The sequence below is a fragment of the Hypomesus transpacificus genome, chromosome 7, assembly GCF_021917145.1.
Source record: "Hypomesus transpacificus isolate Combined female chromosome 7, fHypTra1, whole genome shotgun sequence".
In the NCBI taxonomy this organism is placed as follows: domain Eukaryota; kingdom Metazoa; phylum Chordata; class Actinopteri; order Osmeriformes; family Osmeridae; genus Hypomesus; species Hypomesus transpacificus.
Window position 1 is genome coordinate 7,486,200 of NC_061066.1, and position 13,107 is coordinate 7,499,306.

The following is a 13,107-nucleotide window of genomic DNA, read 5'->3' on the forward strand; positions in this document are numbered from 1 at the left end:
TCATATTTTTAACTTATTTTGTTTTGTCACAGATAATGCACATACTTTAAATCTTAGTACTGTTACTCTGTTGACCACATTTCAGAGATTGCTATACACATATCTATGTGCACAAGAATATCAAGGTATAACCTCACACAGTTTTACAATAATATATACATAAAACAACATTGCTAAGTAAAGCACTCCTTGGACTTTTGGAACACAGTAACCTGACTCTTTCACACAAGTGATATGCATGGCAGTTTGTACATAAGGCTCTATGAAGGAATACACAACTAAAGTGTGCGGAGAAAAAAAACACTCCAAAACTGTTTCCAGGGAAATCAGAATGTAGAAAACAAAAAAATGCATATGACATAATCCTATATACGTATGAGTATTTTCAGAGTGCTTGTAGTGTTCTTTGAATGAGCAGTTACACAACTTCGGAAAACAAAAAGGTAAAATAAATTCAGAATTCATCCCGGATTTGAACGGTTTAATACATCATGAGTAGAATTTGTAGAACAACACAAAGTTCCAGTAAGAAACACCTAACAGTGACAGGTGCCCATCAGAAGAACAGAACAACAGAGAAGCATAAAGACCTAGTGACTGAAAACCCATTAGTAGTGCTACAAGCCAAGAGGACATTACTGAGTTGAATGTTTCATATAGAAAGGCATACTGGTATTTTAACACTGAATATAATACAAGATCTCCGATTCCGCCTTTCTAAAAGCAAGTGGACATTTGGGTTAACTACAACATTCAGTTAGCAACATTTGGGTTTGGTTGGGAGGCTTCATGTTCATTCAACGTATACTGACCAATCAATTGGTGGTAGGGAAAAGGCAATGGTTTTATCTGTATTGTAATTTTCCTGCTACAGTGCGATTGAAGAGGTTCTTTAAATGTGATCCACATATGCTCAAACTACAACACCAACAAGCTATCGCCGCTAACTCTGTTGCTAAGCAACAAGCTGGTTATGGGTGAGGAAATCCAGCAGCATGTATGTATAATATCTAAATGGAGACACTATAAACATTTGACCATACATTTGACCATCCATGATCAACGCATTTCTCACTGTCTGGTATAGGGTGATAGAGAACTAAGGTGTTTAACTTGGCTGAGTCTAGTCTAGTTACAGAAGTAAATAGGTGATCTCTACTTTAGAAAACGAACCAGAGAACAGGATTCTGGGAGGTTGTGCTGTACAGTATATCAGGGATGGACCAGTGCTGCAGCCATCCCACTAAGTCGCTTGGCGTTATGGATTTGTTTTCCAGCCCAGCACACCTGACCAAACCATGGAACAGACTCCATATAGGAGCGTGGTTAATCGAATGAAGCAGGTGTGGTAGTACGCAGGTCTAAAAACTAGCCTGCACACATACCAAGCCCTCCAGAGCCAGAGTTGCCCGTCCCTGACCCTGCCCAGCCTCCCCACCCCCTCCCACTCCCCAAGGATGACACACAGCTACAGATCACGGACCACACATTGAGAACAGGGGGTTGCTAGGGGCCCACATGCAGCCCCAGAGCTAGACTGACCCAGACCCAGACCTCTCCAGCTCCAAGATGCTTTCACTCCACGTCGGAGGCGTCGTTATCCGAGAGGTGGTAGTTGCTCCCCTTCACCCTGATGTACTCCACCTGACGGCCCTCGTCTGACTCCGTCACCCCGCAGGAGCACAGCCGGCTGTCGAACAAAGACTCAATCTCCTCCAGCCGCCGGCCCTTGGTCTCAGGCAGGCAGCCGTAGATGAAGATGAAACCCAGCCAAGCCATGGCAGAGTACAGGAAGAAGGCTCCTGGCAAACAACAACATCAACCAACAACGTGTTATGGATGGATGGAGCTGTCTAAAAGGTCAGTTCCTAAATTAGAAGGTTTAGACCTGTTGTTCTGCTGATAAATCAATGGAAAGTCCTGTGCTGTCCCTTGCCAGGAGGGCTATTGATCAGTAATTAGTTTGCCGTAGTAGATGAATACTGAACCATGTGTGAGTCATAGACCCGGTGGTTAGCTTACCGTAGTAGGTGAGGTACTGAGCCATGTGCAGGAAGGTGAAGGACACCAGCACATTAAAACTCCAGTTGACTCCAGCAGAACAGGCATTGCCTGTGCTCCGGGCCCAGAGAGGATAGATCTCCGAGTTGATTGTCCAAGGCATGGGACCCAGACCTGGGATGGGAGAGTGGAACAAGAGGATGTGAAGAAGATTGAGGGTGAGTTAGGAGAATAATGTTTGATACAAAACAGAAAGAGAGAGAGAGAGAGAGAGAGAGAGAGAGAGAGAGAGAGAGAGAGAGAGAGAGAGAGAGAGAGAGAGAGAGAGAGAGAGAGAAAGAGAAAGAGAAAGAGTTCAATTGAATTGCATAATCCTCTAATGGACATTTGGTACAGTAGATGGAAAGCACTCATCAACACTGCTCCGGGAGGACAAAAGACCCCTGTGCGTTTGCTTTAAAATCTACTGAGGATTTGAGAAAATATTGAATATACATATAAAAAGGAAAATAAAGTATGACAAATAAGTGTGACCTGGAGCGAAGAAGGCCAGGTAGGAGACCAGACCCAGCAGGACCACCCAGGAGTAGGACGTGGGGCAGTAGTTGTAGGCCCAGTATGTCTTCTCTTTCTCCAGGGTAGAGTTGGAGCACCTGGACAAAGAACCAGAACCACGTCAACAAAGCACTTAACGTAATGTACGTTTACACTGGGTTGTCTCCTCCGCTTGCACACTAATAAAGCATTCACAGAATTCTTAACGAAAGTATGAGAGGCAGTGTGAAACCAATTCCCCTTTACATATCAAGTCATTCTGCAGGTGTGATTATCTAGAGTGGCAATAAACCTTTTTTCACACATTGAAGCCTGGGTAGAGTGTCAGAGTCGGAGAGAGGAATTCATAAGTACGGTTCCCATCTGCAGCTACTTTGCTGGGTGTCTCAGGGGAGTGCTCCGAGGCCTGATGCCTCTCTCCCAGCCTGGAGAGTGAAGTCTGGCTGCTGCCTGCTCACTCTGCTAGGTGAAAATGGACCAGGCAAATACAGACCTCTGGACTGACTGTAGAACCTGTTTCCACTTCATTCACTTCAGACACAGTTAATAAGTGACATGCCATGCAAATAGTGAGAATAGAGAAATCTATGTCATTTAATATAGAAATGCCAAAACCTGCAGTGTCAACCCGCAGTCTGTAGTGGCAGGAAGGGTGTGTTAGTTGTTGAGACAAATTAGATTGAAGTAAATAATTTGGAGGTTAGAGCCGTCTCGACTTTATGATGTGATAGTTGTTGTTCAGAGATTCTATAGCGTTCTTTCGTTTCCAAACATATTCCTTTTCCAGCACACACACACACAAACAAATCACATCCTGTATCTCACCTGCCCCATGCTGCCTGCTCAGTGGAGGCTGTATTGACTGGTACACAGGAGGAGGCAAAGAGTGTTGTGCTGTTCTCACGGTAACAGAAGCCACACCCCGGGTCCAGCATGCACGACTCACACATCCTGCAGGCAGGCGGATCACAGAGAGAGGAGACACGGGCCGGGTCATTACAGTGGGCTGTCCCTTAATGGATATGGATTCAGGCATGTGTGTCTAAATAAACTGAATGGCACCGAATGAAATGACTCATGAAATTAAATACACACCTACTCCCCTTTCTGAGCCTGTCATTGCCTTGTTTGTGTATGTCTGTCTGTCTGGGGTGTGTGTGTGTGTGTGTGTGTGTGTGTGTGTGTGTGTGTGTGTGTGTGTGTGTGTGTGTGTGTGTGTGTGTGTGTGTGTGTGTGTGTGTGTGTGTGTGTGTGTGTGAGAGAGAGAGAGCGACTGTGACTAATGCTGTTTGGGGAAGAAGGGTTCAATGCAAGGGTTGTTGCTATGATGACATCATTGTCCAATCCTGTGTCTCAGAGCAGAGAGAAGCAAGACCAACTGCAACACATCAGTCAACACTCTCTCTCTTTGTCTCTCTCTTTGTCTCTCTCTCTCTCTTTGTCTCTCTCTCTCTCTGTCTCTCTCTCTCTGTCTCTCTCTCTCTCTCTGTCTCTCTCTCTCTCTCTCTCTGTCCTCTATCTAACTCTCATTTTATGACACGAATGCCAGCTGATACCCTTCTGTTGCTAATGGCGACAGGTACTTTTGTAAAAAGGTTATTATCACAACAGACAGATTAAGGTCCAGATGAGAGCCCAGATGAACGTTCCAGATGCAACAGTGGGTGTGAGAACATCAAATGATGGCATGAGCTATGAAGCAAGATGTGCCGTCCCACACCATCCTACATTACTCCACCTTGATTAGAGAGCACACTGTCATTCTCCAACACAGTGTATAGTGCTTCAAAGTATTTGTGAAGAGATTTGTGGATGCACTATATGTATTGCACCATCAACAGCAGAACACCACTGTATGTTAGAGTAGAGCAGAGCAGAGTAGAGCAGAGTAGAGCAGAGTAGAGCAGAGCGGAGTACAGTACAGTTCAACCAAACAGAACAGAGTAAGGAAAATAGAGTAGAGCAGCGTAGAATAGAGCAGAGCAGAGCAGTGGAGCCCAGAGGAGAGGAGTGCAGAGCAGAGCAGTGGAGCCCAGAGGAGAGGAGTGCAGAGCAGAGCAGTGGAGCCCAGAGGAGTGCAGAGCAGAGCAGTGGAGCCCAGAGGAGTGCAGAGCAGAGCAGTGGAGCCCAGAGGAGAGGAGTGCAGAGCAGAGGTATCATAACTCACAGGTGTGTGGCGCAGGTCGAGTTGGCCACGGAGGGGTCTGTGGGGTGGAGGCTGATGGGAGGAGAGTGCTGGGCAGACAGCAGGAAGCCAACAGCCAGCAGAGACAAACTCACACACGTACCTGGAAGACAGACACAGCACGCTGTCTACAACGGGCAATGTCACTGTGCAGTCATTCACATTCTAGATCAACAATATGGTCAGAGTAGGTATTTCTTACTTGCTTCTTATTCTCATTTCAGTTCCTTGAGGGCTGTATCGAGGGACATTTGAGTGTAGATCATGTTCCAATTTGACCTTTAACCATGAACTCTGACCCCTTACCCAGCATGCTCCCCAAGGTGAGTTTCCTGCGGCCCACCCTCTCCACTAGCCACACCCCCAGCAGGGTGAACAGGAAGTTGGTGGCAGCCGTGAGCCCGGCCAACCAGATAGCCAATTTGTCGTCTCGCACTCCCGACATCTGCAGGATGGTGGCGCTGTAGTACCTGAGGGCACAGAGAAGGAGGGCTGTCAATGGTAGGGTGGCAGCTTTGTCAATGAAAGAAAATGACACAATTTTGACGAAGGATGATGGGAATAAAGCAACACTCAAGTAAAGAGTGAGAGGAAGAGAGAAAAAATCAACCATCTGAAATCGAGCTTCATGTCTTACTAATCCTCTCCAGCAACAACAAGTGCTCTCTCTCTCAAATCTCCTAAAAAAATGTGTTTTTACCAATCCAATGCCAAGCAACAAAAATAGAACCCCTCCATTTTTCTCTCACCTCCTCCATACTTAGAGGCTTCAAACCTTCAAACCCAACCCAACCCCACCCCCACCCCCCTGGTCTACTCCACCTCTCTTAACCTCTCCCAGGTTCCCCAAGCCTCTCTCCTGCCCCCCACCATCTCTATCCTGCCCCCCAAGCCTCTCTCTCTCCTGCCCCCCAAGCCTCTCTCTCTCCTGCCCCCCAAGCCCCAGCCTGTGATCATTAGACTCCTGCTGCCTGAGGACCACCTCTCCAAGTCAGATTAGCCACTCTACACATAATCAGGCCTGGGCAGGTCATTTTGTGGCCCTACAATCAGGCCTCTTCAGGCTGCAGAAACCGCTGCAGAACCAAAGAACCGTGTGGAAGCATACATAAATAGAATCAATTTAAATATGTTCCATAACAAGCTAAACTGCTGATTTCTGTTTTGTTTTTTTAAAATGACCTAAAATCCAAAGTGTGTGAACACACGCACACGCACACAGAATAGCAGTTCCCCACTCTCACCAGTACGATGCAACAAAGGGAAGAACAGTAATTAAAAAGTATAAATAAAAGATCCCCCTCTCTCTTCCTCTATGAGGAAGGATGATTAGCATGCTGTTTTCTTTCCTCACCTCTCATTCCAACTCCAAAAACCAGAGGGCAGGAAATACAGAGAGCCTCGACATTTAAAAGGCTTTTTATTTTACTAGGCTTCTAACCGCACACCTCTGTTAGAGTAGAGATTGGTGGTGTGGTGAGGACCACTCCCATGCTCATTACCAGGAAGGCTAGCTGGACAGAGTAAGACAGGGTCTTCCTTCAGACCACACGCAGAGGCATACAAACATGTCAGGAGGAAGGCAGGAAAAGGCTGCACATTTCAGTCCTACTTTAGTAACACACAAACACACACATACATGGTCCCAGAAAGTCTGAAATAGGAGGTTTGGCGGGCTGTGGGAGGAAGATCACCTCTTCTCCTCCAGCGCTGCCCTGCTGTGATCTATCTCTACTGCACTCAGGCTGTTTAGCGAACCAGACCAGAGGCCGTAGCTACAGCTACACCTCACTCTAAAATAGAACTGGAAAAACACTCCGCCACAGTAAACCCTGACGACCGTCAATCCGTCAAACCGCCCATAATGACAGCACTGGTAGAAAAGAGGACGTGCTATCCACAGATTAGATGAACAAGGTAGAATCTACTGGATCTCCAACTGTCCACCTTCCTGGATTCATCAGATGGTCACAGAAGCAATCACATTATCACAGCTCCTTGTCTACTGGCTGAGGCTGCAGGCTCTTTACAGCAGGGCAGTGCAGCAAACTGATTTGCAATCAGTCTTTATGAGAGAGAGCTATTTAAGTACAGCAAGGCAAACAGCTTTGGGGTCAGCAGTCTGTGCTGGTCAGACAGCTGTGAGCTGTCACCTCTGAGACTGGACCCTAGTCTGCATGGTGACAGATACCCTTCTCAGACACCAGGCTGACATGAGGAGCCCCCTATTGACCAGCTGAACACATACCCATGGTAGAGTCAAGTGCAGGGCCAACAAGATAACATAGAAAATCACACACACACACACACACACACACACACACAGCTGCAATATGCAAATTGTATAGAAACCACATCAAGGGAATGAGAGGAGCCAGGCTAGGTGTTCTGTGTTCTGTATGTAGAACGTGTGTGTGAACAGTATGTGTGAGGGGAGACGGGTGTCTGGTGATTTGTATCTGTGTGTGTGTGGGCGTGGTAATTGCATGTGTATACAGTATATGTGTGAGTGTGTGTGTGTGTGTGTGTGTGTGGGAGGGGGTGATGAAGATGTGACATGCCATGGCCCTGCCCCCTGTTCTGAAAGAGGAAACAGTACGTTGCTCCTGTGGCTCTGCTCTAGATTCAATTCACACCTCTGGTCCCTGACATGAAGAGGGTGACAACACAGACGTCAAGGAGGAGGGGAGGGAGAGAGAGAGGGAGAGATACCCCATATGTGTTGTGGTCATCCATCGAGTGACAGACAGACAGACAGACCGACAGACATAGGGATGAGAAGGGAGAGGTGATTGCAGAAGGAGGTGGGGAGAGGAGGGGGATGGGTGACTGAGTGGCGTGGGTGGATGAGCACAGAAGACACTGACAGGTTGATGAGAGGGTGGAGAAAAGATGTGTGTGTGCGTGCACATTTCCAGCACGACGAAATGACTTTATTTTTATATACCACGAGAAAAAAGAAAAGAAACGAGGAAGGAAGGAGAGCATGTGGATGGAAGGAGAGAGGTAGGGAGTGGAGATACTCTGAGGTACTGTTAGTGACAGACTGGTTTCATACTTTTTTCTTTTTACATTTTTATTGACCCGACAGAATGGATGATGACCCACACAGCACTCCCCCCCCCCCCCCCTCCTGATTCTTCAACCTGCTGCTCCTTCTCTCGCTCTGCTCTGCTACGTCCTGTTCTCCACAGTCCATTTGACACTGAAGGTGGGAGGACATGAGTCACACTGACACGGACAGTCGCAGTTGCACTAACACTCCTGAACTGGTCTGGATGGACAGAGAAGAATGGAGAGGAGTGACAAAAAAAGATCAAATACAAAAACAGAACATTAGACGGCCGGAGAACTCAAAGGTAGCAGACCAGTAGTGGTATAGAGGAAGTCACCCATCGAAACTGGCCTATAAGAATGGGGAGTACAAAGTACCACCTGCCAACCACATATTCATTGCAGACAAAAGCTGCCAGGCTAGTGAACAAGATGGCCGCTGAGACCAACCAACCACACTAAAACCCACCGCAACAACTATCTGAAAAGGGCCGACTCACTGATTACTCTACAAGGATATGGTTATTACAAGGACAAGAATGTTTTTAAGGAACAATTACCAGGGCACAGTGATGGCTGCTTGTGGATTAGTAAGATTAGAGGCTTGCTTGTAAGTGGGAGGGCAGTGTATGTGGCTGTGTGTCTGCGTGCATGTGCACATGTTTGTGTTTATAGGATAACAGTGTGTGAGGTTGTGGCAGCGTCACAGAGAGGTCTCTCCTCAGCCTGTCAGAGAGACAGCAGGGTAGCAAAAGGTCTCCCCCCCGTTGCATGTCGATGGTTTCTCAGCACCAGCAAGGGATACATGGTAGCAACTGTTACGATTTTCAAATGTAACCAGGTTAAAACACACACACACCACACACACATACAAACACACACATATACAAACACACACGCACATACAGGCTGAGTCATCATGTAACTGGCATTTAGTGACATTTTAGACATGACACTTCTACATCTGCCCATGTGCTTACTGCCAACTGGCCAATATAAACAAACACACAGATGTCGTACAACACAACATCTAATCTGAACACGGTACGGGGTCCACTTCAGGTATGATCATCTTGTCTGTTCTTCTCACCCCCCCTTCTCTCTTTCCTCTCCCTCCACTTGTTTCTATCCATTTTGACATCCCTCGCTTCATTCAGCTCGGTACTGTGTTCTCCCTCCCTTCACCCTTCACCCCCTTCATTCATTCCTGCATCTATTGCCCTCCCTCCCTCCCGCCCGCCCGCCCTCCCGCCCTCCCGCCCTCCCGCCCTCCCACCCTCCCTCCCTCCCTCCCTCCCTCCCTCCCTCCCTCCCTCCCTCCCTCCCTCCCTCCCTCCCTCCCTCCCTCCCTCCCTCCCTCCCTCCCCTTCCATCTTGGTGTCCAGTCCCCACTAGCCTCTGTGACCTTTGCCAGCTGGATAGCGTGGCTAATCGAATCATTATGAGTCGTCATCTAATGGCAAGTTCTGACATCTCTGGAGACAGGCCAGCTCAGTCCGCCTATTGTGCTTTCACATTGTTCCACACTCAGGAGATTGACAAGCCCAGACGGAGAGGGGGATGAAGAGAGAGAGAAAGGGAACGGAGAAAGGCGGTAAGTGAGAGAGCGAAAGAGAGAGACAATGAACAACAGATACTATCTGGTTTCATTCAGCTCAGACACAATGAAATATGAAGTAACACGGGGGGGGGAGGGAGAGATTGAAAGCCATACAAACATACAGAGGAAAAAAACAGGGAGAGATCCAATCAGAATGAGAGGTTGAAAGGAAGAGAGGGAACTTGTACGACAAAGACGAAAGAGCAGCTATCTGACATTCACAACAAGCACAAGCAGGGAAGTCGTCTGATTGGTCAGTCGTCATGTCCAGCAGACAGGGAGCGAAGAAGAGAAGATTTTTTGGGTGAACTCATCATGGTCAGACTAATCAATAGCTTCAGCTGACAGCCAATCGGCTGGCGGAGCAGGTAGACCTTTAGTCAATGATGGGTATTGATGAACACATCCATCTGAAAAACGTCTCCGACAGGAACAACAGCTGTCCGACCGAACTGATATTCACAACACGCACAAAACACACACACACACACACCACACATACAACACATACACCTTTAAGTTCAGCTCTCTCACAGGACTGTAGGTGTCAGCTAAGCAGGCAAGTATCAGACACAGGATGACTGACAGAACTTTAGAGTTTCACTCTTTTTTCTCTCTCTCTCTCCTTCTCTCTCTCTCTCGGTGAAGAGGGAGAGAGAGAGCCGAGGCAGAAGGGAAGTTCGGAGAAGTCTGTCAGCAGGAGAATGACAGGCACATAGGAACACAAACAGATAAACAGACAGACCAACCAGACAGCCTTCTGGAAAGACAGGCTGACAAACATAGACAGACAGACATACATGCAGTATCGCAACAACATACAGTATATACAGGCACCAAAGCCCAAACACACATACTACACACACACACTTTCCCATTACGCTCACCTCTGATGGTTGCTAAGCAACAGCACACATCCCAAGATTGTTTACAGTGGGCAGAACTCAGTTCACCTCTGCAGGGACGGCAGGCAGACACACACAAGGCTCTCCAGACCACGTAACCCACGGTTCAGATCCTCATAAAGTGCCCTGCCACTCAGCACAGTGGGGGGAATGTCTGACCCCAAGGTATCACAGCATCAGGCCTCCACTGAGGTCTTTCATGCCATCATCTCCTGGACATCAAAGCATCTCTTCACCCTTGGCTGAGGGACCTCGTGGATGATGATATTTTCTCAAACAATAACAGTCCTCCAGTTCTCAACCTATGTGTGGCTGAGTGGGTAAAGTCATCAAACCAACGTCATCCAGACTGTATTAACGCCTTGACCCGAAGCCAAAGCATGCTTAACCTTTGCAGTGTGGTACTCTGTGTTGATCCAACAGATCTGTCAAGTAAGCGAGCGGGTATTGAACCCGGGTGTGGCAGACTGTGTGAGTGCGCAGAGGTAAAGCCCTGGGTTGTTTACTCACATGACCGTGTTGATCCCAGACAGCTGCTGGAACATCTGCAGTCCACAACCCACCAGGAGTGCTCTCCGTGCAGGAGGGTAGGTCAGCATCCGCCAGATCACTGGGCCATCTGGACACACACACACACAGGGAGAATTAGATTACTGTATTGAGAGATTTTCTTGTCAACTGTTGCTTTCCATCAGTGTTGCTATAGCGGTCGTAGCTGCATGTGTAGCGAGGTCTACAAGCTTCCTAGTGATGATTGCCTGCCCTCAGTACACCCCAACACTCAAAGAATAACACCAATAGCTGACGTAGTTGCTGTTTATCTCAAAGTTTGTGCCGAGAAACTTCTGAGCCGGTCTTCAGACAGGACACTCCAGGGAACAGCAGCATCCCATTATAGGATGAGAGCGTCTGGACAGGCATGCAGCTTACTGATAAAGAGGGAATCACACGCAAACACTCAGCCAACAAGGATATCACACACACACACACACACACGCACACAGAGAGGACTGGCTAGTTGGTGGAGAGCAGCTGTGAGTGGGAGGATGCTGGCTGGGCTGGAGAACATCTCCTTTAGCTCCCAGACAGACTGAACACACTCGCTAAGGAGCACCCCGCTGACACACACACACACAAACACATGCAAATACACACACAAAGACATATACATACACAGGCAATTTCCCACTGTCACACACACACACAAACACACAAACACATGCACAGGATATGTCCCACCGACATACAATCACACAAAAATCAGAGATGCACGCATCCCACTGGCACAGAGTACTCTTCTATCACTTCCCTCTTCAGGACCAATCAGCATTCAGCAGCGCTCCCCAGGACAGGGCCCTTTCAATCACACTGTCTCCACAGCCAATCACACCATGATGTCAATCAGGAGACCAGCCAATCACATCAGTCTTTTCACCAGCACAGCTCAGCCTTAGCCACCGTTACATTTCCAGAGGAAGTGATGTCGTAGCTGGTTGAAGAGCTCAGTGTGTGGAAATGACAGGCCAGTGTTTTCCTCATTAGTGCTGGTCACAGCACTGGATGCACAGCGAGGGCTGGAGTGTTGACATGAGAGAGGGACTTCCAGCCCTGCGCTGGCGAAAGGAAGTGATGCGTTTATGGGGTTGAACCTATTTAAAGCACGCTAACATGGTAGACTATGATTGGCTGGCCCCTGGGGGCAGTGCCAGAGAGCTGCGATCTGATTAGCAAAAACACAAATCCAGATTCATGGACCAACCTGAGAACTGGCCTGCGAGGTAATGACTCTTTTAATGAAGCGCTAACTTCACTGGCTGGGACAAACACACACACAGATGCATTTACTGTGTATATATGTACATATTGATATGAGTGATATGAGAGAGAGAGAGAGAGAGAGAGAGAGAGAGAGAGAGAGAGAGAGAGAGAGAGAGAGAGAGAGAGAGAGAGAGAGAGAGAGAGAGAGAGAGAGAGAGAGAGAGAGAGAGAGAGAGAGAGAGAGAGAGAGAGAGAGAGAGAGAGAGAGAGAGAGAGAGAATACTATGCACACCAGAGATATCTTCATTTCCTCACAGGCAGATGAGCTAGAACACAGCTTCCCTCCAACCTAATCAGGGTACGACTGAGAAGCTGGGAGGCAGCAAGAAAAAAAGGAGAGAAAGAGAGAGAGAGATAGAAAGGAAGAAAGAAAGAAAGAAAGAAAGAAAGGAAGAAGGACAAATAGAAATGAGACAGTTGGGTCAGAAAACAATACATTGTATTTGCATTAGGAGTGTAGTGGTTGTGGGTATGGGCGCATATGAATCCCACTTTGGAAGACATGAGCTACAGTAATAGATTCTGCTGGCTCTGGTGCCTATTGCCATCTGTGCATTTGAAGAGGACCTCAAAGACAAGGCAGTGTTATATTCTGTGGCTGCAGCTACCAACCCATATAACCCTTTTTGAATGTTTCCCTTACTCTGTTGATAGCCTGACTACTGTGAAACAGTGGCAGAACACTGCTGAAATCCTTACTTCACCTTCTAATTTGGCCATGCAGCCATGGAACGCTGCTGTGGTGGAAGGTGTTTTAATGAGAACAGGCAAACCAGGAAGAATTCCTCCCCCCCACCCCCCGTTTTTGACATCCAGCAATGGAATCCCCCAATTATCTCACATCCTGGCAACCCTTGCCTGGGAAACACCCAAACTTCTCCCTAATAACTGCTTGTCCAATTAGGTTTGAGTGTTTTGTGAGGGCGGCAGGAGCCTCGTTAGCGGTGTTTTATTCCGCACTTCAAACGCTGCCGACTTTACACGCTAAC

At 47.7% G+C, this 13,107-nt stretch overlaps 1 protein-coding gene across 1 annotated transcript; it reads right to left on the reverse strand.

Moving 5' to 3' along the window:
* Window positions 1-78: 78 nt before the first annotated feature.
* LOC124469312 (proton myo-inositol cotransporter-like) lies at window positions 79-12,415 on the reverse strand. The gene is made up of 8 exons (XM_047022502.1): window positions 12,351-12,415; window positions 10,811-10,919; window positions 5,048-5,211; window positions 4,724-4,844; window positions 3,382-3,507; window positions 2,536-2,654; window positions 2,023-2,175; window positions 79-1,802 (listed from the first exon to the last, which is right to left on the reverse strand). Exons 2-8 carry the CDS (start codon window positions 10,897-10,899, stop codon window positions 1,576-1,578), a joined length of 999 nt encoding a protein of 332 aa, XP_046878458.1. The 5' UTR covers window positions 10,900-10,919; window positions 12,351-12,415; the 3' UTR covers window positions 79-1,575.
* Window positions 12,416-13,107: the final 692 nt, after the last annotated feature.